Source organism: Lycium ferocissimum, chromosome 9 (assembly GCF_029784015.1).
Source record: "Lycium ferocissimum isolate CSIRO_LF1 chromosome 9, AGI_CSIRO_Lferr_CH_V1, whole genome shotgun sequence".
NCBI lineage: Eukaryota > Viridiplantae > Streptophyta > Magnoliopsida > Solanales > Solanaceae > Lycium > Lycium ferocissimum.
In genome coordinates this window covers 8,258,125-8,286,019 of record NC_081350.1, presented here as the reverse complement: position 1 = coordinate 8,286,019, position 27,895 = coordinate 8,258,125, and the positions used below count along the sequence as shown (strand labels likewise).

The window sequence follows — 27,895 nt, the reverse complement described above, 5'->3', positions numbered from 1 at the left end:
TTGGTAAATGCCCGCGGGTTGACATGCAATATTTATGGAAAGTTATGCATTTTACTGAAACTTTAATACGGAATTACATGGATGAAGGACCAAAATAACTCCAAGTTTTGCTACGATAAATCTACAGAACGAAAACATAGTAATCTTTTTTATTTAGATTAAAACACTGTCTAATTCATCATGCATGGTTCTTTGTTTATTCCATTACTCTAGCTAGAAGGTACAGTAAGATTGAAGGCGTGAACTCATAACACAAACCAGTGCGAATCTTCCATTCATCGACTATGAAACGGTAAACTGGAGGCTAGTAATGTTTAGGCGGCGGCGGTGGGGACTGGTAATAAATATATGGATATGGTGACCATTTGGGACTGTGGTGGTGATGGTGATGGTGACGGTGACGGCGATGATGGTGATGCTTAGGTGGTGGTGGAGGCGAAACGTAATGATAATAAGATAGTGGTGGTGGTGGTGATCGGTACATGTAAACAGGAGGTGGTGGTGGTGGTGACCTGTGCTTGTAAACGGGTGACGGTGGTGGTGGTGACTTGTATTTGTAAACGGGCGATGGTGGTGGTGACTTGTACTTGTAAAGGAGTGGTGGTGGTAGTGACCTGTACTCGTAGATGGGCGAGGGTGGTGGTGGTGACCTGTACTTGTAAAGGGGAAATGGTGGTGGTGGTGACTTGCATCTGTAAACGGGCGATGGTGGTAGCGGTGACTTGTACTTGTAAAGGGGTGGTGGTGGTGATGGTGACTTGTACTTGTAGATAGGCGAGGGGGGTGGTGGTGGTGACCTGTACTTGTAAACAGGCGATGGTGGTGGTGGTGACTTATAAACAGTCGATGGTGGTGGTGGTGACTTGTATCGGTAGACGGGCGGCGGAGGTGGTGGTGATTTGTAGGTATATGAAAGTGGCGGAGGTGGGCATTTATGCTTGTGATGATGGTGACGTGGCCTTGGGGACGGGTATGTGTAGTGAAAGGGAGGAGGAGGAGGAGGAGACTGGTACATAAACCATAAGCTGCCAGGGAAGGAAACTACGGTGACTATAGATGTTGATGACAATAAGATAACTAAGGACAAGTGAAGGAGAAGGGATTGTAGGAGTGCCATTGCACTAATTAATGAATATCAACAAAACGTAGTGCATGGTATATATAGTGGTTAAATTGGGAAAATTGTCAGTATCGATTTTGATGAAAAGATGTTCCTTCTTTTGATGGTCGCATGCTTCTGAAGTCGTTATGTCACAAGTGATGAGAAAATGTGTTCTTTTTGGTGTATATGGGCGAAAGATAATAGAGCATGTTTTTTCTGGAGTGTATCTTTAAACATGTTCTATTTCTGTCAGTTAAAACCTTCTTTCCTTGAATGAGTTGAATCAATATATTGACATTGAAGAAATATAGTATAAGACAAAACCAAGTTATAGCGAGATAGTAGTTCAGTGACGTCTTGGTAATTGGACGACACTCGTTTCATCTCTTATACTTGTTCAATTGCTAGACTATGTGTCCAGTATAATAAGTTTGGTACATAATTTAAATCATTCATTGATTTATTAAGTGTTAATGCAACTGTGAATATCGATCGATCTATGTGGGTGCATTTGTGTGTGTGTGTGTTACCTACACATATATAGCACTAATTAACTAAATAAAAGAAAGAAAATTAGCTACCACTGTAAGGATGGGAAACTACACATGAATGCTGATTCTGAAAAGTAAAGACTGCAAAAAGGAAATATTCTTCTTCAATTCATGCGTTTGCAGGCACTCTTGGGTACTAGTGCTCTTAAAAGGAGTCAGACACTAAGGCTCATGCTGCGCTTAAAGATTATAATGGACACACTTTCAATTTAACACTTATTGAATTCATGACCTGCCAGATACCATTCTGATTAGGTCAGCTTTTGCTTTTCCAGCAGATTCTAAGAAGTTCTTAATGGTATCGAATTTAGTGGACAAGAACATTTTCTTTTGCTTCTGCAAATGAATTTGTACAAATACAGTACTGTGGATCTTGGAAGCTTTAAGAACACAACCCCTACAATGTACTACAAATCCTCTTCTTTCTAAAATGCTGTTACCAAGTACTAAAGCAAGTTCAAGTTGGTTATTTCCATTTCTCCACAAAATTTTCGAACAAAAAAAAAAAGATATTTATGCATGGTCGACTTGAACTCTTGATGTTATCAATATGCAGGCATAAGAGTGCCAATAGATCGTTTAGTTTTTTGAGTTATCTGACTAGGCCAAGACATGCATGATATGCATAACGCTTTCACTTCTTTCCATTAGTCAACAAAATTTCTATAAATAGACGTTTATTTCTGTACATGGTGTTGAACTGCTGACTGAGATGAGATTAAATAAATAGATCGACATGTACAGTGAGGAATATTCATATAGCTGAGTACCTCAACTTGTTTGGGATTGAGACTTAGTTGTTGTTGGATGCTACGTGTTGAATAGCTGATGGTATCAATTTGGAGGCATAAGAGCTGCAGCGCCAATTGATCGTGTGGTATTTTGAGTTGTCTGATCAGGCCAAGACATGATATGCAGTCTAATACTTTCACTTCTTTCCATTACTAAGTTGAGAGTTTCCTTAATATCAGCATGATCACAGCAGTATATTAGACCTTCTGGGCTAACAGTTGATGGCAAAAGACTCTTTCCTTCTAGCCTTGAGATCACTAGATGGTGCTTGCTTTGTTTTCCCTGCTCAAATAAATGCACTAAACCAGCTCGTTCTGCAGCTGTCCCCTTTGCTACTGAATAAATACGGACAAATCCCTGAAAAGAGATTTAAGAAAAAGAACATGTTGAGAAAATTCAACTTCTCATTTCGTAGGAGTACATTATTTAATTTGCTGTTTTCGGAAATGAAAAGACGATAACCATTACTTCATCTGTTCGTTTAATATCGATTCCAAATCTGGTTTCTCCTGGTCCAGGTGTTAATTCAAGTGGAACCTCTGCAATTCCTGGTAGATACCATAGCCTTACACCTTGTGCGGACTGGTTACCAACATAGCCATCTAGTTGCCTACTCCAAGTGAGATCTTTTCCACTGGTGTTTCTCCTCTCCTTTACACAAAAAAGCATGAAGAATAAAAAGATTAGTTCATTATGCTAGTTTGGGTAAACCCATTAGGAATTTAGTTATATACACTGACAGCTTAAAGAATTTTCACTTGTTATCTAGGTTACCAATCCCCTTAGTATGGACGGTTATCTGTAGTGATCTTTTAGGTGACCCAATGTTGTAAAAAATGCAAACACCGTCAGTGTATAGAAGTAAACTTGATCACAAGAGGTAGACAGAATACCAAATTGCTAATTTGCTCGGTTTGAATATTAACGAATACAAGAGGGATTCCTGAAGATACTGCTGCTGAAAACCAGGCCATGGTACGAACTATTGTGGCTTCTACTCTATACTCTCTTGCCAGAGGCATGAAAACGATGGAGCTAACAACTGTAGAACGAGAATCTGGTAGATACGTTCCCACCTTCATCTTCCAGTCATATTGTAATCCCATTTGGTTATACCCGCGTGAGCCTGAATTAACCATTCTTCTGCTCATTTCTGCATCATCAAACATAATTCTGCTATTAACAGTTTTTTATGCTATCAGTGCAGTTTAACATGTGTAGTAGTGGAAAAGAAGAATTGTACCCTGGAGTTCAGTGCAACGTGCCAAAGTTAATTCAGCTATAACAGCAAGATGTCTGTGATCAGATGGTGCTCTAACAACAAACCTTTTCTGCAGATTGGAACGACGTCTTTCAACTAAGACATATCCTCTGAGTTTAAGTGTGCTCTCTCCCCTTCTAACTTTCAACCAAATGAAATGTCCAGCAATTTTACCAAGAAATAAGGTTAACTCTGACCATGCCTTGGCCTGAACAAAGGAGGAGTCATCATCAGCAGCTAATTCAGCAACGCCTTCTATGATGTCTCCCGGGAGTGGCATCGTCACATCCCATCCATCTGGATCTTTTTGCCTCACTTTCTTCACACCAACAACTTTCTCAACATTCGCCATCTGCTTCTTCTTCTTGAAAATAGAACAAAAGTATTTCTTGAGTAGCCGCAATAGCTTCATATATATCCAGCACTGATCAACCAATGTGATCAACTTCAACACGGACATCTCTAGGGGATTTCTAGTTGTGAACATTGAAAAGGTATTATGGTCTTTGGTAATTTGCTTAGAGAAATATCCTCAGGTTTGATGTTTCCGAAGGGTCATTTAGCGAACAGGCCGGCTTTACGGATTCTTGTGAGTAAAAAGTTAACAAAGTGACAAAACAACACTCAGAATTGAAATGGAAATTGCTCCAGAACATGGTATATTCTGAGAAATGAGAATACAACAAGCAAAACTTTTGTCCTTTAACTAGCTCGGAAGTTAGCATGAGTACCAAAATTTAAAAAAAAAAAAAACAACCAATGAAACGTAGTCTAAGAAACTATTTTATTTCATGTATGTGGCCATTTAAGACTTGGAAATGCGGGGAAAAGAAACTGCACCCATTTCCTATGCTACACAACAAACTTTACTATAGAAAAAATCTGAAAGGAAGAAATATGTAACTCTCAAACTCCTATGTTCTGTATATACACAATATTGCTCATTTTGTACATTTAAATCTGCCTTCAACTATAAATACAATATAACTCATTTGTACATTTAAATCTGCCTTTCAACTATAAATACAATATAAATTAGTAGTAATAAGCTAAATCTGTAGAGACAAAAATGGTTGAAAAATTAATAGTAACTTATAAGAAACCTATGTGATTTCATTGATAGAATAGTAATCAAACTAGTTAACGAATGCTTCAAAAATGCTGGCAAGTTCCTGTTCCAGCTTCGCTATGTCTGCCTTTGCACTCGCCCTCTCTTCAACATCATTAGAGCTTAAACTTTTTTCTCTCTGCGATATCTTCCTCCTAACACTTTTAATCTGCAATCATTTCCAAGGCAATATGAAAATTTTGAGACCTCAATTATCGAGGCGCTATAAAAATAAGGTAGGGTGAGGGAAGGGCAAAAAGAAAGAGACCTTTCTATAGGGCCATCTTGACAAGCCATCCCTTCGACAAACCTTCTTCATCACGGTAGGACATATATTCAATTTCTTAGCTGCTGTTTCAATAGGAAGATGGAGATATCCTGCAAAGTCTTTCAATCTCAACTTTCCAGTTCTTTCCCTCTGTTCTATTTAAGAAAAAAGTGGTCAGAATGCAAAATATTACAAGGACAAAATCTTTACATAAATTATATGGTACCAAAAATAAACTTTGAAGAAAAATGAACCATCAAGTCCTGTTTTCTTCATTTTTCGCCTGTCGGCCACAATTGATTACTGGCGCTAGCGAAATATAGAAAACATAGCTGATTATGTATATAATATGTATATTATATGTATAATACTTGTACTTAATATACAAAACATATACATTTTCTGGCTATTATTTTTTAAAGTGTTTCCCAAAATGTACTACAAACCTGTGCTGAAAGGGGGATCTTTTCATGTCTCAAGTCATCTCCATTGGCCTCGCTTTCATTTTTCATTTCTTGCTGGTTCATTTGGCTATCACCTGCAGGTAAATATCGTCCAAGATCATTATCTCGGTAATACAGAACTAATACCATTTAGAATAGATTTAAGGTCTCATTCACAATGCTAACTCAAGCTAAACAAAGTAATTTCTCATATCCTTTTTTTAGATTAAAGGACTAAGCAAAGACGTTACTTACGCGAATTTGTTGGAGATAACTGAAGTAGACTATCAATGTCAAGACAATCACCACCATCAGATCCAACACCTAAAGCATCATAGAAATCACAGAATGGATCTTGCAGCAAAATGTGACCTTCACGCTTACACGCCTCAAAATATTGAACTAAAAATTGCTTCACATGCCTTGTACTATCGTTGCTAAAACTGTTGAAGCACAGGATAAAAACTAAAGTTAATTTAATCAAACAAGTGGTAAAAGTGCATTATAAACTAGAGCAAAACAGAAGAGTATAAAAAGAAGTATAACTCCGTACTCAAATGTTTGGGATGACACATGGCTTTGAAAAGAAAAATCCATTGTGTATTTCTCAACAACTGCATGACTGATCCTTCCTAGTGTTCCATAAATTTCAAGCTTATATATCTGCGAGCCTATGAAGGAAACAAACCAATAATAAATAACTAAAAAAATTACTAACTTTACTTCAATTTAAGAAAATTTTGCTCTACCATTTATCTACTATTACCAATTCGAGCAATATAAACTAAATGTGAATGGAAATCCTACAATTTAAGCAGAAGGATTAAACGCACAAAAACAAATACTCAAATGCATTGTTGCGAAAACTTTCAACTTTAAAGAAAGTAACTGAAAGTTGAACATAAAAAATAAAATTTACAAATAGTGCATATGTTTTCTCAAACTAAGATAAGAGACCATTAGAAATATCAATTAAAGACCTACCGGAAGGTGAATAATGAAGTTTGAAGTCTCAACAATGATAATTTTACATATTTAATACTGTGATATATAAAATTCGCTACAACTATTTTTTATTTTTTTTATATCGACTATGGTTACTAGTAAATAACTAAAAAAATACTATCACTTTACTTCCACAACCCCATATAGAAATTTAAGAGATAAAACTGTGTAAAACAGTCACCATCAGAATGAGTTATTTCTCTTAGAATTTGGCAATTATTAGTCGCCGAAACTCCACCGTCATCATTAGTACTATTTCCAACCAAATAATTGCTACATTCATAAGGAATATCAAACAAAATTGGATCAGCAAATGGATCATAGTCAGAGACGCCAAAACCACCATCAACATCATCATTAACAGAAATGAAAATTGTTGGATTTTGATCAAAGAGTGAAATTTGGGCAACAGAAGAAGAAGAATCATCAAAAGGGTCATGATAAGGCACAATGGCTGTTGGATTATTGTCCATTTTTTGTTCGCGACGACGACGCTTGGCCTAGACCAAGCGACGTCACGTAGGAAACCTTTTGCAGGAATTATTATTATTATTATTATTGAAAGAGAGGAGAAAATAAACCGGTTTTACAATGGAATAGTATAGTAGGAAGGGGCGGGAGTGAAAGGGGAAGTTAATAACCGTTGTATACTTCACATTTTGAATTTCTAGTGTTGGGAAATTAGGTTGGAATTAGATGTGACGCGGTGCACCATGAGGATCAGCAAGACTTGCTTTAAACGACGACGTAATTTTTGAAAAAGAAAAAAAGGAATTCTCCTTTTGATAATTTCCCAACTCGTTTTTCCAAATCTTTCACAAAATTCAGAAACTAGTTTTTCAGTTGAAAGCCTCCAAAAATGCAACGTAAAATTAGTCTAATAGACACAAGTAAAAGACAAAACCTATATAAGTTGCATTTCGAATTTTTGTAATCAGATTAACATTTTAACTTAGAGTTAATATATATATAAAAAAAGATTAAAAAAAAAAAACTAAACAATCATTCTTTTATAAGTTTTATATTTAAATTATCTGGTGTTTTGTTACCCCCGAACTATAATTTTTGGAGGTTAAACCCCTCCCCATTCAAAAGAATATTGCTCAATGCGCCTAGTGGCACTACACGTAACATTATATCTCAACCCAAATTAAAATTCTATCAAAGTTAATACGATAAATTAAACGGAAAAGGGCCAAATATACCCTTTTACTATCGAAAAAAGGCCAAATATACCATTCGTTATACTTTGGGTCCAAATATACCCCTGTCATTATACTTTGGGTTTAAATATACCCTCTTTCCATGATTAAAGTTGACCCGATCCTACGTGGCATTAATATTTTAATAAAATAAATATTATGTGGCATGCCACCTCACTTACAAACTCAATTTTACCCCTCCCCTCCCCTCCTATCTTCTTCCACCCACACCTCCCCCCGTCCTTATGCCCACCACCATTAATTAAGGACGGTAGTGAAAATCTGAAAGAAAGGGAGGACTATTGGATCTTTGGAAAGGCTAAGAAGAGGATATAAGGAGGGATCATCAGTAGAAATGAATACAGGGTTTAGTAGGGCTGCATTGGCTTAGGGCATTGGTTGACCACATAATATTTATTTCATTAAAATATTGAGTTTGTGAAAATGGTGCCCTAGATGCGGAGGTGTGGTGGAAGAAGATAGGAAGTGGAGGGGACAATTGGGCTAAGTGAGGTGAAGCATGCCACATAATATTTATATTTAAATCAAAGTTACCAACTTTAAGCATTTGTGAAGGGGTATATTTAAACCCAAAGTATAACGGCAGGGGTATATTTGGATCCAAAGTATAACGAAGGATATATTTGGCCCTTTTTCGATAGTACAGGGGTATATTTGGCCCTTTTCCGTAAATTAAATGAACTAGTTCAAAGTAAAAAACGAAATATAGAAAGGGATCCATTGTTGGTTTTGCCTTTAAAGGTTGAAGAACACGGGTTCCTTTCCTCTCTTTTTTCTATTGAAATTATAAGAAATTGTTGGAAAATATAGGAATTTTAAGTTTGGGGTTTCAATTTGATTTTTGTCGAAAAAAGGAAAAAAAAAGTCCCTTTTGTGGGTTTGATGTGGGTTGCCCACAATTACAAAATATTCATTTTCATCCTCAAGACAATGTGTTTTCAAAGAAAATGGGATGAAATCATGAAATGATGTTCGAAGAATGAATTCTTTCAATAATATGGGGAAACTAATAGGAGAGAGGATAAGTAATTTAAGATGAAACTCAAATTTACATATCCAGATCAATTCGGTTAAAGAAGAAAGTGAATAAGATGAAGAATAACTAAAGAATATGAAGAACGAGAAAAAATAACTTGAATATTAATTTTCGGCTAATTAGTCGTTGAGAAATCAAACGTGGTATCATTTTTCACCTCCACGGGTTGAGTCATCACAACTCTTTGCTATTTGTAGTTTTAGGGGGGGGTGGGGGACGGGGGGGGGGGGGGTGGCTGTTAACCTTCAAAAATTGTAGTTCAAAGGGTTAACATAAACATTCAATAGTTTAGAGTTATTTTTAGTAAGGGCAAATAGCACTTTTAGTCCTTGTGTTAATGTTATATTCTCGTTTTAATACTTGTGTTATCCGGCTTACCACTATTGACCTTCAGTTATATTAAATGAGTGAGTTTGATCCTTCAACTAACAGATCCCAAAAAATTAACAGACAGTTAACTTCACACAGGGACAATTCTGGTATAAAATATAGTTGGTGAAGAATCACTTGAAGGCCATGCCTCCCTAAGCAGCGTCTATGTTTCTGAGGAAAAAGATGAAGAAAACTCCATATACCAAAACAAAAAATAGCTCTTCCAAAATTCGTTTTAATCGGCTCATATTATGACCATGCCAGCAATTTCGTTGAAAACTTTTTTCTAAATATAGGGAAAGAGTTTCTATTCTCAATAGCACAACAGTGAAGTTTACACAGTTCACTTTATGTACAGTATATGCCTGCTTATAAATATGTCATTAATGATTTAATAAAGATAGCAAACAATACGTTATATGAATTGAGATGAGATATACATAAATTCCAGTTTACAAACAAATCTAAGAAGGATTAATTGACATCTGGATTGATCTTGTAAAACTTATTATATTCCTCGACGTCTTCATAATACATGTCCCACTGGCATCTAATATCCACTCCCACAACCTGGGAAGGACTTCTCCAGCAACGGCTGAATGGTAACCTTTAACTTTTTTGGCTCTTCTTTGACACCTTTGTATTTTTCATCATTGACTACGATGCTCTTGTTATTCCTCGCCGCCATCAGACTTTTGTATGTAGTGATGGAAATTTAGAACGACTGAATCGGACTAGACTAACATATGAGATTAGTCGAAAAGTCATATCTGGTATAGGCATGATCAGAAACGCAAAGGCGTGTTGGACATTTTCTGGTGGCCGATGGAGAAGATTGGATCTCAAAGGTGTCGTTCTGGACAATTGGTTCTTGACCAACTAAATTTAATAACAAAATTATCCCTAGGTGAGTTAAATGTCTGTTAATTTTTGGGGCATCTGTTAGACGAAGGATCAAAATCACTCACGTAATATAATTGAAGATCAATAGTGGTAAGTCGGATAACATAAGGACTAAAACCAGAATATAGCATCAACACAAGGACTAAAAGTGTTATTTGCCCTTTTAGTAATTATAAAAGCCATGTGGATGATTTATTTTATCACCCACTAAGTGTCAACGAACCTTTTCTATTTGTTAAACCCTGAGAGGGTTTTAACCCTTGAAAGATATAGTTTGGATGGGGGAGGGATAACAATAACAAGGCATAATTGAAGTACGAAACTTGAAAAAAGGTGATAGTTTGGAGGGAGGGGGTAGCAATTTTAATTAGTCTCTAATAATTTAGGTTAGCACATAAACTTGGCACGTGGCTACACTGCTACAAAATTGCAGGCTCACAATAACACGAAACAACAAAAATTACATTAGAGTCAAAATGCATCATGACTAAAGAAAAGAGAAAAAGAAATCACTTTTCTGATCATCTTCAGCTCTATTTTGTGTCTAAAATATGTTATTTTGAAGTTTTGGAGTTATTTTAAAGATGAAGGCTGGTGATTTTCTCTTGAAGAAACTATTGTGCGTGTATGAATAGTGATAGATATTGTGATTTGCGGCGAATGGATAGTGATAGAGAAATGAATTTCAAATATGAGATGAATGAAAAAGATAAAGGCATGACCACTCACGACAGATTGGAAGGGATGAATATGGAGTCGCGGTTGTGATGATAAATTGTTTAGGAATAGTGAATTTGGGTGTCGTGGTTAATGGTGGTGTCCAGGATAGTGGAGTGATAAAAGTGGAAGAATGAATGTACAATGAAAATGAGTGGATTCTTTGTGTAATCCATTTCACCAGAGTGGCAGAGTTAGACCTTTCACAAACCATGAGGTCAAAGTTAGATATATCACAAAAATGAATTTGGACCTTTCCCCTATATAAGTCTGGTTTATCAATGACTAAGGGAAATTCCAAAATTGTAATGACAAAGATATTGACAAGCCAAACTTCTGCGGAGGACAAAGTTAGACCTTTTCGCAAAAAGTATAGGAGCAAAAATAAACCTTTTTACCGAAAAGGGCCAAATATACCCCTGTACTACTGGAAAAGGACCAAATCTACCCCTCATTATACTTTGGGTCCAAATATACCCTACGGTTATACTATAGGCTCAAATATACCCCTCATCCGTTAAAGTTATCTAAGATGGACATCCAATCCTACATGGCACTAACATTGGATGAAATGGATGTCATATAGCCACCTCATCACCCCTAACCCATTTTCCCCTCCCTCTACTTGTTCTTACACCGCTAAAATTTCATTCCCCTCCACCGACCACCTCTATTTATTTATGCAACTTGAAAGATGTAACTTTATAATCGAGAGAAAGGTAATGTAAACCAGAAAACCACCACAAACAGCAAGAAAAACAACAACCTAGGAATTCTAATGTTAAGCCAAGTTCAAAAAGACAAAGTGGGGTTATTCCTTGTGGGAAAAGAACAGATTGGGTATGATAAAGATTTTGATAAAAAGTATACGATTGGGAAACTGTTGGGTCATTCATCTGATTTTTCATTTCTTTCTTAGATTCCTTTGGGTTGGGTTTTCCCCATATTTGTTAATTTCACCATTGAATGGTTGTTGACTTGTTGTGGGTTAAATCACACGTTATTGGACTTTATAATTGTTTGATTCTACTGATTGGAGTTTTGCAATTTCGAGTTAGAGTCTTAATTGTTATTTCTCTTTTTTCTTCGTTTGTTTTTTCCGTTCTTGCTTGGATTCTTTTGGGTTTTCTTCCATATTCGTTATGTCGTCATTGTTGGGATCGAAATAACATGGTCTCATACGGAAGCTAATAATTGCAAAGCTTGAATGACAATGAATTAAGCAACAATGAAAAACTATATAAAAAAAAAGACTTTAATAATATGATATGGGTTTGGTCAATTGACCTACATATGGAAGCTAATATAAAAGAAAATCATAAAAACTATTGAGAGAAAAATCTCCCCTAAACAAGACTTCGTTTGAGGACTACATAATGGAGACTCTTTGTATTGTTTTGTGTGAAGGAACAATCCTCAATTTATAGAAATACAAAACTTTTCCTTCAAGAATGTATTAGTCACATATGGAAGAGATCTTTTCCACCTAGGAAACCTTTGCCACCAAGAAAGAAATTCTAATTATGGTAGAAAATCTGGGCAAAACCCTAACAAATCTCCCCTTTTGGCCTGTATTTTCTTGACAAAACTTAATTCGCTTTCTTCACTAGATAATCTTCATCGCTGTTGTTTGGCATGGTTGAAAATAGGTATGGTTTAAAATCGGAGCCCTATGCGTTAAAATTGGTTTTTATTTTTAAAGATGTAACAACAGGATTGTTGATAATATGATTGAACACTTTGTCTCCACATCATGTAGTACTTCAGACCTTTTTTTTTGGACAAAAATCTTGATTATCGTCAAGTTGGTTGCAACTTGAACTGATCCACCTTGAATCTGTCTTCAACCTCGTTAAACCATTGGTTTAACCATTGACGCTGATACCACTTGTTGGATCATTGGCTCTGATATCACTTGTTGGGATCGAAATAACATGTGGTCATGCGGAAGCTAATAGTTGCAAACCTTGAATGACAATAAATCAAGCAACAATGAAAAACCACAAAAAAAGACTTTGATAATATGATATGGGTTTGGTCAATTGACCTACATATGAAAGCTAATACAAAAGAAAATTTAAAAACTATTGAGAGAAAATTCTCCCTCTAAACAAAACTTTAGAGGGAAGGAAGAATCCTCCATTTATAGAAATACAAAACTTTTCCTCCAAGAAAGTATTAGTCAAATATGGAAGAGATCTTTTCCACTTAGGAAACCTTTTCCACCAAGAAAGGAATTCTAATTATGGTAGAAAATCAGGGCAAAACCCTAACAGTCATTTGATTGTTGCTGTGGGCTAAATCACACGATATTGGAATTTACGATAGCGGTAGTGGTGGTGGAGGGTAAGGAAATTTTAGTCTTTGGAAGAACAAGTATAGTGAGGGAGGGGTAAAATGGGTTAGAGGTGATGATATCAAATGTTAGTGCCATTAGGATTGGATGTCCACCTTGGACAACTTTAACGGAGGGGTATATTTGAGCCTATAGTATAACGGTAGGGATATATTTGGATCCAAAGTATAACGAGAGATATATCTGGCCCTTTTTCAATAGTACAGGGATATATTTGGCCCTTTTCCCTTCCCTTTAAAACTAATGTAATGTGAATTCTTCCTTCTGTTTAAACTCGAGTTGGTGTGGTTATTTGGTATTTGTATCAATGTAACATTTACTTGGTAGAATAATTAATGTGCATGCGAGTGGGCACGGGCTATACAATTACAAAACAAAAACAGCGCTAATGTAATTCCTTCCTCATTTATAATTACAAATTTAAAAAAAAAAAAAAAAGAATTAAGAACATTAGTGTTTGAGTCATGCCACGTATATAGTACTTAGCAGATTTAATTGGTAAGAATCACAAACATGGAGGACCAAAGTGATAACTTTATTGGGTGAAATTAACTTTTGGGTTTGCACAGAAAATGAAAGAGAAAGTGTAGTCAAAATGAGAGTTGGATTCCTATTGTCATCCTCTTCAACCCTCTCGTCAGTAATAGGATCCTCCATATCTCGTTCCATCGTACGGCCTGCACCCTCACAACACCTGCTCCATCGTCCCTTTCACTTCATCCCAAATCGTACAACCAGTAACAGCAGCCAATTTTCAAGACGTACAACCGTCACTGCATCAATGGCTTTCAAGCCCGAAGAAGCTAGGGTTCCTCCCGCTCTCCAATTGCCCTCTCCTCCCATCACTAAGGTATCCCTTTCCTCTCTTTCTCTTTCTCTTTCTCTGTGTATATATATATGCTTTTAGCTTAGTACATCGATAACTCCTTAAACTTGTCAGTATTTGTTCCAATTGAGCACCTGAACACATCATATAATGTTCCTATTAGACACTTGCGATTTAAGTTTTAAGTTAACCACTTAAAAATGTCACCTCCTTTTGATTATACACAGTAGTCTCAATAAGGGCTTCCTTTCCTCTCTGTGTGTGTGTGTGTGTGTATTCTTTTAGCTTAATACATCGACACCCTTAAACTTGCCAGTAAATTTTATTTAGACACTTGAACTACGATTTGTCCCAATTGAGCACCTGAACATATCATAAATGTCGGTTTAAATTTTAAGCTAACAGTTTAAAATATATCACCTCCTTTAATTGTACACAATAGTCTCAATAAGCTGTAAAACCTCATACCTGTTCCAATTGAAGCTAATGTGTATAATTAAAGGAGATGATATATTTATGTGGTTAACTTAACCGTTTAATAGACACTTGAGAACACGCTCAAAATTTGAAAAAGAAAATGTCTAATAGAAACACTTTATAGTGCGTTTAGGTGCTCAATTGGAACAGGTAGTAGTTTGAATGTCTAAATGAAATGGCAAGTTTAAGGGGTTGTCGATATATTAAGCCTATTCTTTTTTATGTATGGATGCATGTATAGGTGAACTTTAGGTAACTGTATCTATTTGAGTTACCAAAACACACTGAATAAAAGAAAAAGTTACCAAAACACAGCCGCTACAATAAAGGAGGGGCAATACATAATGACGGCCAATGTTACAATTGTTAAGTTAATTGAACTTCACTTATTTGAGTTAGAAGTTACGGGTTGTGGACCAGTGTAAAAATAGTCAAACTATGATGGTTATAGTGGACCTCAAACTAGTTCGGAATTGAGGCTAAGTTGATTTGATTTGTCTTTGAATTATGCTTAATCCGTTTTTGATTTGTGAACTTGATGTTGGATGAGCAGTTTAAGATTGGGCTATGTCAATTAGCGGTGACGGCAGATAAGGAAAGGAATATTGTTCATGCGCGAACAGCAATTGAGGAGGCTGCTGAGAAGGGGGCTAAGCTTGTTGTTTTGCCTGTGAGTTCAGATATAAATTGTTCATCGGGTGCAGCTGTTTCTTTTCGTAGTTATACTCTGTTTGATTGCTAGTATTGAACCTGATTGACTGTAATTTTTTGTTAGAGTTCAGTCTTATTAAGCAACTTAGAATCTTCGAGGTGTCCATCTTTTGTTCCATTCCGTTTTAAAGTCAAATGTTTCTATCTGCTAATAGTGAGATATTCAATGTAGCTGTGAAATATCTTAGCATGCAATCCAAAATTTTAAGATAATGGGTAGAGTAGGAGGTGTAAATTTCTTAAACACTTTATACAACCAACATGTGACATTGTGTATACTAGGTGATTTACTCCTATCTATTTAAGCCTTGGTGGACAGAGTTACCCGGTACCTGTGCTGGTAGGAGGTAGCAGGTACCTCTGAATTAGTCGAGGTGTGTGCAAGCGGCGTGGACACCACAGTTATAAAAAAAACACGGGACATTGTGTTTATTTATCAGTAGCTAAATGAATTCCAGATATTATTGCCCCTTCAATCTTAAAAAAGCCTCCCTATTAGCTGCAAATGCCTATGAAACCTGCACTTCTTTCATATGTCTAAATTTATTTGTAATCTTTATGCCAATTCATCTGTGGGCAGGAACTGCACGTACTATTGTCACATTTTGCACAAGGGCTGTTACGTATGACATGTAGATTAATTTTGAGTATCCCTTCAGGTCCTATTCTGGTTTGTGGTGTGAATTCTGACATAAACTTATAGATTAAGGATGTAAGACTAGATAGTGAGGCAGCAAAGATGTTCTGTTATTTTCATTGTACTACCTGAAGCAGTTTTTTCCGCAATACTTGGCTATTCCTGCCATTGAAATTTACAGCAGTTGACTTTAGCTTACTGTTGGGCTTTGATTTTCACTAGGAAATATGGAATAGTCCATATTCAAATGATAGCTTCCCAATTTATGCGGAAGACATTGATGCTGGCCCTGATGCATCTCCGTCAACTGCCATGCTCTCTGAAGTAGCTCGGCTTCTGAAGATTACAATAGTGGGAGGCTCTATACCTGAACGCAGTGGGGACAAGTTGTACAATACTTGCTGCGTCTTTGATGCCGAAGGAAAGTTGAAAGCTAAGCACAGAAAGGTAAGCAGATAGTTCTCTTGTTGTGGTGAAGGCAGGTAGCTTAGCCACTACGATCTAGAACAAACTAAGAAAGTGATTGTAGTATGCTCAATCAATTATGTTAACTATAAATTCAATAGGACACGGTTCTCACAGTGTACAATAGTTTTCGGATTCAGAGATTGAATGATGTTGCAGAGTGTAGTCAGACATTCATTTGTTGATGTGCAGATCTGGGAGTTGCTTACTCGTTCCAGCTTTTCATAATTTGCCTTTAAAATTACTGCTAACTTACATTTGACAGATATGAGGGGTCTTTTTTTTTTTTTTTTTTTTAAAAAAAATTCTTTTTTGTTTTTTTGGGTTGGCAAAAGCATCTTGATAATGTCATTTAAGACTCAAAAAGAGTGCTGCCAATGGTCTGAACTGAACAGATGATTGTCAAGTTCAAATTGACGAACTGTTGGACAAAAGGATACGAGAACAAACTAAGATTATTCATGTGTTGCTTATTCTCTGCAGAGGATTGCCAAAAGATCTTATTTTTTATTATTTTTCTAAAATCAAATCTCCTTTAGATTTCATGACTGAAAATTTAATGGTAGTACTATTCTGCGATAAAAAGGCTGGGAACTAATAATATAGACATTATAATTTGGGGAGCCAACCTGTAAAATGTCTGGGGTCATCCATTTGTAAGCTATTCTGATGTTAATTGAAGTATTTCTGCAACTGTTCACACAGAGTTGCAGGGTGGTGTGAAATAGTGGAAATAAAATGCCGGTCTTTTGCCTTGCATGATGGCATGTGCACATTAGCTAACTAAGTTCAGACACTATGGACAAGGAGCATATCTAGTAGTTTGTCAGGAAAATCAAGAAGATGGCCACTCTGCAAAATGTCTGACACTTTGATGCCTTCGCAGATACATCTTTTTGACATTGATATTCCTGGTAAAATAACCTTTAAGGAATCACAGACGCTTACAGCAGGAGACACTCCAACTGTTGTGGATACAGGTATTCTCTGCTTCTTACTTCCCGAACATACATCGATAATAAATCAGTCAACTTACTGCTAAGAAAGTGTGAAAGACTACTCCACTGCTCTGAAAGTTCTTCCAGTTAATATAGTTACTTTAACTGCATGTTTGTGTTCCATATTTTGATAGATTTGAGTTCATGGGCTTTTGCTTCATTGAAGAGCTTGAATATCAACCTTTTCTTTATTTCTAAGTTAATTGGTGCATCCATCCTGTGCTTTTGAGAAATGATCATAACTATATTTCTGCAGAGGTTGGCCGAATTGGTGTAGGGATCTGCTATGACATTCGCTTTCAGGAATTGGCCACGCTATATGCAGCAAGAGGTGTGTATTTTTCGTTATTTGATTTCTGCAAGTGATTGGCATTTCCCATCTTGGTGGAGTTATGAATTGCTGACTGCAGTTTATATATGTAAACCTTTTTTTTTAACCTAATAGTTGATGTCTGCATAATGTGTTGTGTAGTGTTTTACACCGTAATGCTAATGAGCAATGTCTTTGGCTTTATTAGCTGGAATTATTCTGTATGCTTGCAACCAATTTCTACCGTTGCATCCTTTCTGAAGTGTATGCCTGCGGTCTAGCAGGACATGTAGATAATTTGATGATACAACTCATGTTTCATAGTGACATTGGAATATGGTCCAGTGTTTTTAACCTTGGTTCAGCATTGTGCATACTTTAAAAAAGACACAGCAGAAGCTTCCAAATCATGTGCGGGAAGGGTGAAGTAGAGACTTGAAACTAAAATAGTTTGTACATAACCAGGAATTCAGGCCCAACTCACAAGACCTCAGTTTTAACTTCTGGAATTGAGAATTATTCACAATATCTTGAATGCAACTGCTCAAAAAGAAAAAGAAAACTGTCACTCTTGAATGCATTTTGAGGTATTAGGTCCATAAGGCAAAGGTTTTGACAATTTTGGCAATAACCTAGGTCCAACGCTCATGCACCAAGTGATTGATTAAATACAAGTCATACCCTTGTTCAGTGCAGTATGGTGAATTTAGCTATAAAAAGAGTAAAATCACCTATTTCATTGCAGCTAACTGTTGAAGCTCTTGGTTTTGCTTAGTTTTACAGCCACACACTTATCTCCTACATATGATGGGAAAAAGTTGCCCAGCGCATAATAAGTGTATCAAGGTGAAGATGATCTGGAATGGAGAAGCATTTAGGTCAGAATTGAAAAACTTAATAGTGTAGCGTAAACCAATAGAAAAGAAAATGAACTGAACCAATCAACAGTGTTGTCAAAGGCGCGCTTAAGCCCTGAAGCGAGGCTCAAAACATGTTGAGCGCTTCGCCTCGCTTTATTTGCACTTCGTGTTATCATCAAGGCTCTAAGACATACTTTTCCTTGCCAATGAGCCTCTTTTGAAGAGATGACACTAGATAACTGATATTTCACTTTATCGTAATGCTTTTACAATTTCTTTGTCCATATATTTGTTATTCATGCTTATTATTATTAGTCTTGGACTAAATATACATATATTTGTATTTTTGCGCCATTGCGCCTTTTTTCATTAAAGCCCACACTTTATTTGCGCTTTGCGCTTAAAGCCCTAGCTGACCTTAGAGCTTTTTTGCGCTTTTCGCTCTTGATAAGACTGCCAATCAATTTCCCCTATTTAATTATGTCATCTGTAGAATGTAAATTGTGGGAAGTCCACTCTGCATGAAGGTTTGCCTAGCTTAGTATTAACACGACAAACCTTGCCAACAATTTTGCCTGGCTTGACCTTTATCCAAGAAAAATATTTAAACCATGGTAGTCACACCTGCTATGATTTCTAAGATTCTACACTCAACTAAGGATAATCCTCCCATACTTGAAGGTAGAAACAAGAGAGAAAGTTTAGAAAGAAATCATTTAATTTCAGCACACAATATTTTACAAGAATATGAGAGTTCTGTCCCTCTTCGACTGAGGAGGCCCTCCTTTAGACTGAATAAGGTGTTGTTCAAAGTAATTCATGGTGGATAGATGAAGGATAAACTAGTAAGCATTCTACACCGCCACATCAGCTATCAGTTCTGAAGAAGTGCAGTCCATTATTGTAGTTGTAGAAATTTATCGAGAATCCTTATCATATCCCTGAAACGATATGCTTCTACAGGTCTTTCAATATGTTTGCTGAAGTTTCCCACTATATACAAAGTACGTGGTACTTCGTGGCCATTATATAATACTATATAAGTGAGAATCCATGAGTTTTGTAGTCCTCACATCTTTAAAACTTTCATATTTGCCCCTGTATTGGCCTTTATTTGCATAGCTATCATGTATGTGTTTTGGTAATTTTTGAAAGTTTGATGGCAATTATAAAAGGCAACAAAGGTGGTATCAAAGGAGCAACAAACAATTGACAAATGTCCTTGAATTCTTTCCAAAAAGTTTGCTTAGGGTCTCACATATTTTCTCTTTTTTCCCAATTTCCATAATTCTACATTTTCACTGTTTTTTATTTTTTTGTTTTATATTTTTTAAAGTTGCAGCCATACTCTAAGAAGGATTCAAGCCTTTTCATTGTATATTTGCTAAATTGGCCCGATGCGATGACTTTCTGTGTACCTCTCATTTAAAAATACAGAGCAAGAGATAGGATTATATATCTAAAATTATATAAATGTTATATTTATGTACTAATATACTCACTATATATTTGCACCCATGGTGAAATGACTAAATCTATCTCTATGACCCTAACTATTTTAATATTAAGAAATAACCCAAAATGTATTTATTTGGCATTTCTGTAGGCTACTATTTATTGTTCAACACAATGTTATATGTTTGCTCGATGTTAATCTAATGAACTTTTTTAAATGTTACATAGAAACTTTGCCTTGTCCGGCATAAATTCTGTAGGATTTAAGTTATCCGGCATAACTTCATTTTGGCATAACTTCATTTCTACAAAACTTATGCGGACAAGGCAAAATTTCTATAAACTTATGCCGAGCAAATTAGTTACTACACAACTTATGCTGGATAACTTCATTTATGCTGGCCTTGCGAACTTTTTTTTTGACTTTGCTGGGGATCAAACTCAGAATCTCTGATTTCGTAGACAGCGAATAAGGTTATTTTGACCCAAATTTTTTCATTAAATGAGAAGCAGGGGCAAAAATTGAAGACCAAATTTGAGGGAAAAAAATTAAAGACCTGTCCATATGAAGGGCATTCCGCGCAAAAAAATATTGTTTTGATATTTTGAGTTTGGGCCCGGGCTTAGCACGGGCCTCCAACAACTAGTGTTAGAATAAGTGGTCCTTAATGGTCACTAGGTCTAAGAAAGTGGTCTTTAGTGATCACTTGGTGGTGTCTTTTGATTTTGTGTCTTTTTTCTGATGAGCTTATTAGCTCACATTTTTGGAATATTTTTGCTGAAGTTTCCTGCTATATACAAAGCAGTGTCATGAAGGTTTCCCCTATAAAAAGAGCCCTTCCAGTCAATGGGGAACAAAATTGTCCTATTCTTGTGAAGTGTTGTATGCTGAAATAAAATGTTTTCTTTCTAAACTCTCTCTTCTCTCTCTCTCTTGTTTCTTTCTTCAACTATGGGAGGCTGATCCTTAATGTAGTATATTTGAAATCATTATAGGTGTGATTACCATGGTTTAAATATTTTTTTTTTTTTGGATAAAGGAAAAGCCAGGCAAAATTGTTGTCAAGGTGTGCCGTGTGAATACTAGGCAGGCAAACCTTCTAAGAAATTCTTTTAGGTATTGAACGTTTCCTATATTTTGCCACCCTAGTACTACACTTTTACCGAGTTTGGTATTAGAACCTAAACGGAGGCCAGTCTAAACCATTACAAAAAATTCATGCTTCCTTTTCAAATTCTAGTTTATTGCATAACATAAAACATAGTGTTGAGCAGTGTTTTAAAAGGCAGTTTTGACTCGCCCCTAGGCTCGCTTCTGGCGGGGCACTGGCAAAAATCCTCGAGGCTCTTGTGTGGGGTTTAGCTCTGTGAGGCTTACGCCCTAAGAGCCTGATTGTACGCCCTAAACACACTTAACGCCGAACGCTTGAGGCTTGCCTAACAGTTTTTACACAAATTATGTGTCAAATTCCTTAGTTAACATTGTTGACCCTCATAATTCTTTAATAAATGAATGATGCTTGATGGTTTTTTTCATCTATAGAAATAAGAAGATAGGGAGTAACTCAAGTAACAAGTCGTAGTCTTGCATATTTACTATTTTAGAACATCGTAAGGGTGAATATCACTTAACAATGTTTTTTAGAGAACATAGCCGAAATTTTACGTCTTCTCGTCATTGGTCTTCATGTTTTTACCCTATGTCTCAAAATTATCATACTTTATTATGTCGCTATTTGAAAGTAATTTGTTTGTATTCATGAAGGAGTGATGGTTTGATTATAATACTGATAAAGTTTATTAATTATCTTCTTTTAGGGCGGTAAGTTGCATAATATGATAGTAATATATTTTAAGAAATTGTGATTCTTTTATTGTTGAAAGTTAAGATGTTAGAGATGTTTGCATCTCATAATAGCATTCATATCATTGCATTATTTATACTTGTAAAATCATGTTAGAAGTTTTGTTTTCTATGAGTTTCTTTAATCATGTATTTAATTTGTTTAGAACATTAATGTAATTTTTTTAAATATGTTGTGTTATTATACTATTTTACTACATTATAAATTAAAAATTCAAAGATCCAGGGGGCTTAAGCCCCGTGTCCCGGGGCTTACGCCTCGTCCCGTGCTAAGCAAAACACTTCGCTTCACACTCCAGCCTTTTAAAACACTGAGGCTGAGAATGTTATTGGTGAATGATTATGGTTAAATAAAGATGTAGTGAACTGAAAATGAAGAGAAGAAAAGAACTGCGAAATAAACAGAAAGATAGAAGGGCTTGATTACCGCGAACTGGAAAGTACTATGATTAAATGTGTCATCATAATTTGATGCAACTTTTTAATTTCATTTTTAGTTTAAGATATATCATGCAACTAATAAGATACTTGGTGGAAACATGACAAAGCTACTTGCACACTTATGTGGAATTCTTAGCATACCTCGTTAATTGTTTCCCTCCTTTGTTGATTGAGATACTAACTTGTGCTAGCTCAGCATTCTGCCTAACAGTAGTGGCTGTTTATCAGTAATTCCTCCACTATCATTATCTTCGTCAGCAAAATCTTGAACCTTGTGAAAATTGTAATTACCAGGTGCTCACCTGATCTGCTATCCTGGGGCATTCAACATGACTACAGGACCACTGCATTGGGAGTTACTGCAAAGGGCAAGGTAATATGCATATCTTTTTTGGGTGAAGTTGTTTAATTGTCCAACATCTAGGTCATTGGCTGAGTAGACAATTTTATTTGTTGCATCACTATTATAAATTTGTTTATTTAAGACACTATCTATGTTTAATCATTCATAAGCCCAACTCCAATACTGCCACATGTGACATCACTAACTGTACCTTTTTCTCATCTGCAGGGCAGTTGATAATCAGGTATGACGGAATGCACATATAATCACATTCATTTGGACCATAAAAGGTTTAAAAGTGAAAGCCTTGAGATGTGGGGAATGTGCGGGCACCTACCATTTCCCACCTCGGTAGGCAAACCCGTACCTTAATCAACAACCAATAGCAGTGCAGTAAACTCAACACCCAATAATAATAACATAACAGGTAACATAAATCGGAAAATACTACAAGTGCGGAAATACATCAATCTCAAATCTGGTCTAAATGGTATAAGAGCTACTAATAATACAAGTTTGGAATAGTCAACATGTCTCCAAATAGAAATACTGTCTCGAAAATAGAAAAGACAAGTAAACAAAAGAATCTCCGAGTAGCAGAATCCATCAAGCAAGCTCACCCTAGAAACTCTGGTAGGAAGCCTCAGGATCAGCCTCGAGGGACAGACGACTCTCCAACAACGTACTCTGCACTCATAGAAAGAGTACAACAAAGTAATATCAGTACAAGACCATAGTGTTGAGTAGGCATCATAGGCCGACAACAGCTAGGAAGTCATATATAAAAGAAAGAGACTGAAAAAGTAGGCATGCTCACAATCGATAAAACTCAACACTTTGTCGAAAAGATTGAATCCGTGCAATCACCAAGTCTAGAATATCGCCTCCAGGTCCATTATGAGTCCGAAACACTAACTCAAGAACCTACATCAAGTTCATGTATCGTCGCGAGATCAACTACAAGTTCAATCCATTTTACGTCAAAGTAAATATGAGATTAATGCAACGATGCGTATTACCGGGCTTTAATATTCGTGTCATTGCTTCATGACCGTGGGACCAGCTTTAGTCCATGTACCGCTTTAACGCATGTCTGATCCGATCCGTGTTGCGGAACGTGATCCCGATCCCGAAGTGTTGCGGTACGTGCGGCCCGATCAGTAAGTGTTGCGTGCGGCCGATCCAAAATATGTATAAAAGAGTGAATGCGTGATAACAATGCCAACAGGAATGTATGAATCAATGGTGCCACACGTGGACACAAATCTCACTCACAATATCAATATCATAACCCTTCTCTCCTTTCCTACAACATCAATCATGATAAATATGCTTTCCAACACACAAGTAATCACTAATCTTTAACTCTGTAATCAATCACGTGGTGACGAGCGAATAACTCACAAATAATCAACAGCTCAATAGAACACAATAAGGTGACAAGCCTAAGTCAACAACAGTACCATCCTAAATATTTCATCCCGACTTCATACCTGAAGGTTTACATGCTTTCTCCAACAATCACTAACTATACATTATGATCCGCTAATCGAAGTCTAACCAAAAGGTAAGTCGTAACCTACTTGGAAAGCCGAACAGGAGCCACGAACCGTCACACCTTGCCCTTGCCCTTGCCCTTTCGTAGCGCCTCCAAGTACTCAAAGTCTATTCAGAATTGAATTTTGTATTAAGAACCACGAATAACGACACCCATAATGCTATACTTCTAGTTGGGTCAAAAGCTAATCCAAGGAATTGGGGAAATGGGCCCACAAGGGTAAAACGGGAAATCGAAAGATGGAACATGCAATTCAAGCTCTAGGTGATCAAACCCACTAAGCAATCGCTAAAACAACTCGAGATCAAGCCTAATTCGAATTAAGGTAAAACCCCCAAATTTGGGTATGAGCCCTAATTCTTCAATCCTCAAATTAACCATTAATAATGGAAGAAGTAAGCTTAACAACAAGGAATTAATCAAATTCTATGGTTATACTAGTCAATTTTACCACCAATTTCCATTTTAGAAGTCCCATTTCAAGAATTTTAACACAGACTCATCTTCTCTATTTAGATTCTAAGGATGAAATAGGGATCTAGGAAGGTAAATGATGAAGGTTAGGGTCATAGATCTTACCTCCAAGAAGATTCAGTCCACAAGTTGCTCTATTCTCCCAAAGAGTGCTTAGAAAAGTGATGAGAAGAAGTGATAGGGTTTAAGGGTTTTTACTAAAGAAAAGAATAGAATTCTGCCTGACATTGGCTACGGCGGTCAGAGGAACCGCCGCAGCGCACGCGCTATGGCGCCACAAGGCCCGCTATGGCGGCCATCCCCAAAACTCACAAGCCACTGTAGCGGCAAGGACACCACTACTGCGAGCTTGCCATGGCGGTTGGCATGACCGCTATGGCGGCTCGTCACCAAACAACAGGACCGCTATGGTCGTCTACCCCGCGCTATAGCAAGACTGCTATGGCAGTTTATAGTGCCGCTACAGCGCCTACACCAGATATCAGAAAGTTCTGGTTTTGACAAATCTCAACCCGGAATTCGACTATCACCCAAGGCCCCACAGATACAAAACAAATATGCAAACACACATAAAAACGCGTTACGAACTCACCCGTGGCCTCGAATTTCCCAACTGAGGTCTATTTGACTAAGTCAACCCCCAATGTGCTAAAGCTAAGTTTCCAACCCAAGTTCCAAAATGCTCCCAATTGCATTGGGAACCGAACCGAACGCACTAACAAGTCATAAATGACATCCGGACCTCTCGGAATTGACGGAATTTCGAAAAAGGTCCGTTTACTCAAAAGTCAACTTTGGGTCAAACGAATTCCACTTTGAGGCTCAAACCTCCAAAAGTCACCCCAAAACCCGCCCGATGACCCCGGGAAAGGGTCAACAGAGGGTAAAAGGGTCGTTAGCACTATAACGATCAATCGGGTCGTTGCATGCTCCTTATCAAAAAAGTGAAAGGCTTGAGAATGCCTCTTACGTCTTTGGTGCAACGCCATTTTATTCGGCATGTTTCCTTGAACTGTTTTTGCCTTATACATTGTTTTTAAAAATAAACCGAGGCAGTGGAGCCTAACCATATGGTGCATGAAATATCTGAGGAAAAAGTTGGAGAAAGATGAACAAAAGCAGATGTGTATCCAGGGCTTGTATTTTTCCTGTCATTCTCAATCTCAGTGACTTTGATCGTCTCTTAGCTTTTCTCTTGGAAATGCGTTTAAAATGGGACAAAAGAAGTAGAAGGAATAGGGCAAGGATACTACATTCTACAGCATAGGTAAATTGATGAGTTTCACTGGAATTAAAGTCAAATTGTTATTAGAATGCACCTGTACTGTTCAGAGGACACAAATGGTCTTGTTTACTAGTGTCATGTATAGAAACCTTAAAAAAAAATGTAATGAATTTTCTTTTGAATATTTTTCATATGTTTTGCGGTAAAAAATGAATGTATATGTTTCAGCTATATGTTGCAACATGTTCGCCTGCTCGAGATCCTGGCGGTGGATATGTGGCCTGGGGACATTCCACACTAATTGGACCAGTAAGTGAACATATTTTATGTGCTTATGACGTGGAAATATACAAAAGTGAATCATCTGATTTGAGAAGGAACAGTCTTCTCCATCTACGAAGAGGTGCCATTAGTTGTAACTACAACTCTGATTAACTGTGTGTATATATATGGCAGTTTGGAGAAGTGCTGGCTACAACTGAACATGACGAGGCAATAATCATCTCAGAGATTGACTATTCACAAATTGAGCTGAGGAGGTGAGATGCTATACACCTACTGTGTGTCCTTTTTACGTTCTTTGCAATAGAAACCATTAGGGTACTTCTAAACTAACATATGAATCACTGGCAAATTTGACATCTAGGACAAACCTTCCATTAGAGAAGCAAAGGCGAGGTGATCTTTACCGGTTGGTAGATGTACAGAGGTCGAGTTCTCAATAATGCTAGTTATGTAAAGAGTGTAACGCTAGGACTGAGGTGGAATTCTCAAAACTCAAGGTCCATTCGATGGAAACTCAGATCAGATCCAGAAAATATGAGGATTGTTAATTCTTCGATTGTGGCTGATGCTCAGCGTCCTTAATTTAACCTTCCAAGTTCAGGTTTACAAACTGCAAGGATGAAATGCCTATACGTGAATGACAGTATGTTCAATAAGGGAATACTGCTACAACTGTTCATGTATTATCTATTACACTGGTGATTGTTCTGTTTACTGTTTGAATATAATTGCTGTGCCGGTCTTATATCAATTATATCAACATCAAGCTCCCTAAAGCAAGCTGCAAGCTGTGTCATTTTATAAACAGGAAGTTAAGATGAAAATGAAACTTGTTCCTGAACTTGGAATAGTTAACAATTTCCAGGACCCTACTTGCTGGAACATTTCATCTTGCACAATCGATAAGCTATCACAGTTTTAGAAACTTCAACATTGACCAAATGGAATATCATTTGTTTATTTATTTAGGGGTGACGGAGAAACCGTCTTTTCCAAGTGGATTAGTTCTAAAAATATCCATGAAACAGCTTTCATTTTCAATATTGATATTCTATACAAATCTAAATCATGTGCTAGTTTCAAATTATCAAGCAGATCCCTTAAATGAGGGTGGACATCAATGTGGTCACACGCTATTTTTAGACATCTTACTAGACCGATTACCCTCTATCAAGAGGTTTTCATACTCTTTATAAAGAGGGTTTTTTTTTTTTTTTTCAATTGTCAAGATTAGAAACATTTCTTTTGGGGGATTTTGATGGGAAGGCACGTGATGACAGAGAAAAGAAGGGCAGTAGTGCACGTGGAGTAAAGAGTAGAAATAGAGACAAAAGAAGAAGAAATTGCTGTCAAGGAGGAGGAAAAGAAGGATGCTTTGATCAGTAGATGAGAGATTAGTGTGTAAGCTTTTGTCGAAAAAAGAGTTAATGGTTTCCATATTTGGACCATCATTTCTTCCTCTTGGGATCTGTATCCATGTCCCTGTCCAATACTTCACCAAGAGTATCTCTTTTCTTGCTTTCTTCCTCATTCCTTTTTCTCTTTTTCTTTTCTCAAAGTACTTCCTTTTATTCTAAGATAAATTGGTAGATCTATTGTGAAAATCTATAGAAACAAGTTAAATTAAATGTCCTATTTGTGAAAAGCGCTTAATACCATCAAGCCAAATTTAAGTTAGGCTAAAGTCATCAACAATCTCTTAATTTATTCATAGATTTTATCGAGACTCAAATTATGATATATTCCAGGTGAAGCTTGAACATATGATAAAATGTTCCTATTAAGAGTCAGTTTGGATTGATTTATTTTAGGTGCTTTTAAGTCAATAA

At 36.7% G+C, this 27,895-nt stretch overlaps 4 protein-coding genes across 4 annotated transcripts; 1 reads left to right on the top strand and 3 right to left on the bottom strand.

Moving 5' to 3' along the window:
- Positions 1–304: 304 nt before the first annotated feature.
- Positions 305–1,117, bottom strand: LOC132031562 (extensin-like). Its single transcript, XM_059421546.1, has one exon. It carries the CDS (start codon positions 1,115–1,117, stop codon positions 305–307), a length of 813 nt encoding a protein of 270 aa, XP_059277529.1.
- A 565-nt stretch (positions 1,118–1,682) lies between these two features.
- Positions 1,683–4,193, bottom strand: LOC132029577 (uncharacterized). Its single transcript, XM_059418846.1, has 4 exons — positions 3,689–4,193; positions 3,339–3,598; positions 2,914–3,096; positions 1,683–2,802 (listed from the first exon to the last, which is right to left on the bottom strand). Exons 1-4 carry the CDS (start codon positions 4,191–4,193, stop codon positions 2,488–2,490), a joined length of 1,263 nt encoding a protein of 420 aa, XP_059274829.1. The 3' UTR covers positions 1,683–2,487.
- A 638-nt stretch (positions 4,194–4,831) lies between these two features.
- LOC132029579 (uncharacterized) lies at positions 4,832–7,822 on the bottom strand. The gene is made up of 6 exons (XM_059418848.1): positions 6,712–7,822; positions 6,079–6,196; positions 5,781–5,968; positions 5,529–5,620; positions 5,083–5,232; positions 4,832–4,983 (listed from the first exon to the last, which is right to left on the bottom strand). The coding sequence occupies exons 1-6, from the start codon at positions 7,001–7,003 to the stop codon at positions 4,843–4,845; spliced, it is 981 nt and encodes a 326-aa protein (XP_059274831.1). The 5' UTR covers positions 7,004–7,822; the 3' UTR covers positions 4,832–4,842.
- A 5,851-nt stretch (positions 7,823–13,673) lies between these two features.
- LOC132029578 (omega-amidase, chloroplastic) lies at positions 13,674–26,794 on the top strand. Its single transcript, XM_059418847.1, has 10 exons — positions 13,674–13,987; positions 14,994–15,110; positions 16,011–16,235; positions 17,140–17,233; positions 17,508–17,582; positions 22,476–22,554; positions 22,753–22,768; positions 26,010–26,090; positions 26,238–26,320; positions 26,428–26,794. The coding sequence occupies exons 1-10, from the start codon at positions 13,733–13,735 to the stop codon at positions 26,504–26,506; spliced, it is 1,104 nt and encodes a 367-aa protein (XP_059274830.1). The 5' UTR covers positions 13,674–13,732; the 3' UTR covers positions 26,507–26,794.
- Positions 26,795–27,895: the final 1,101 nt, after the last annotated feature.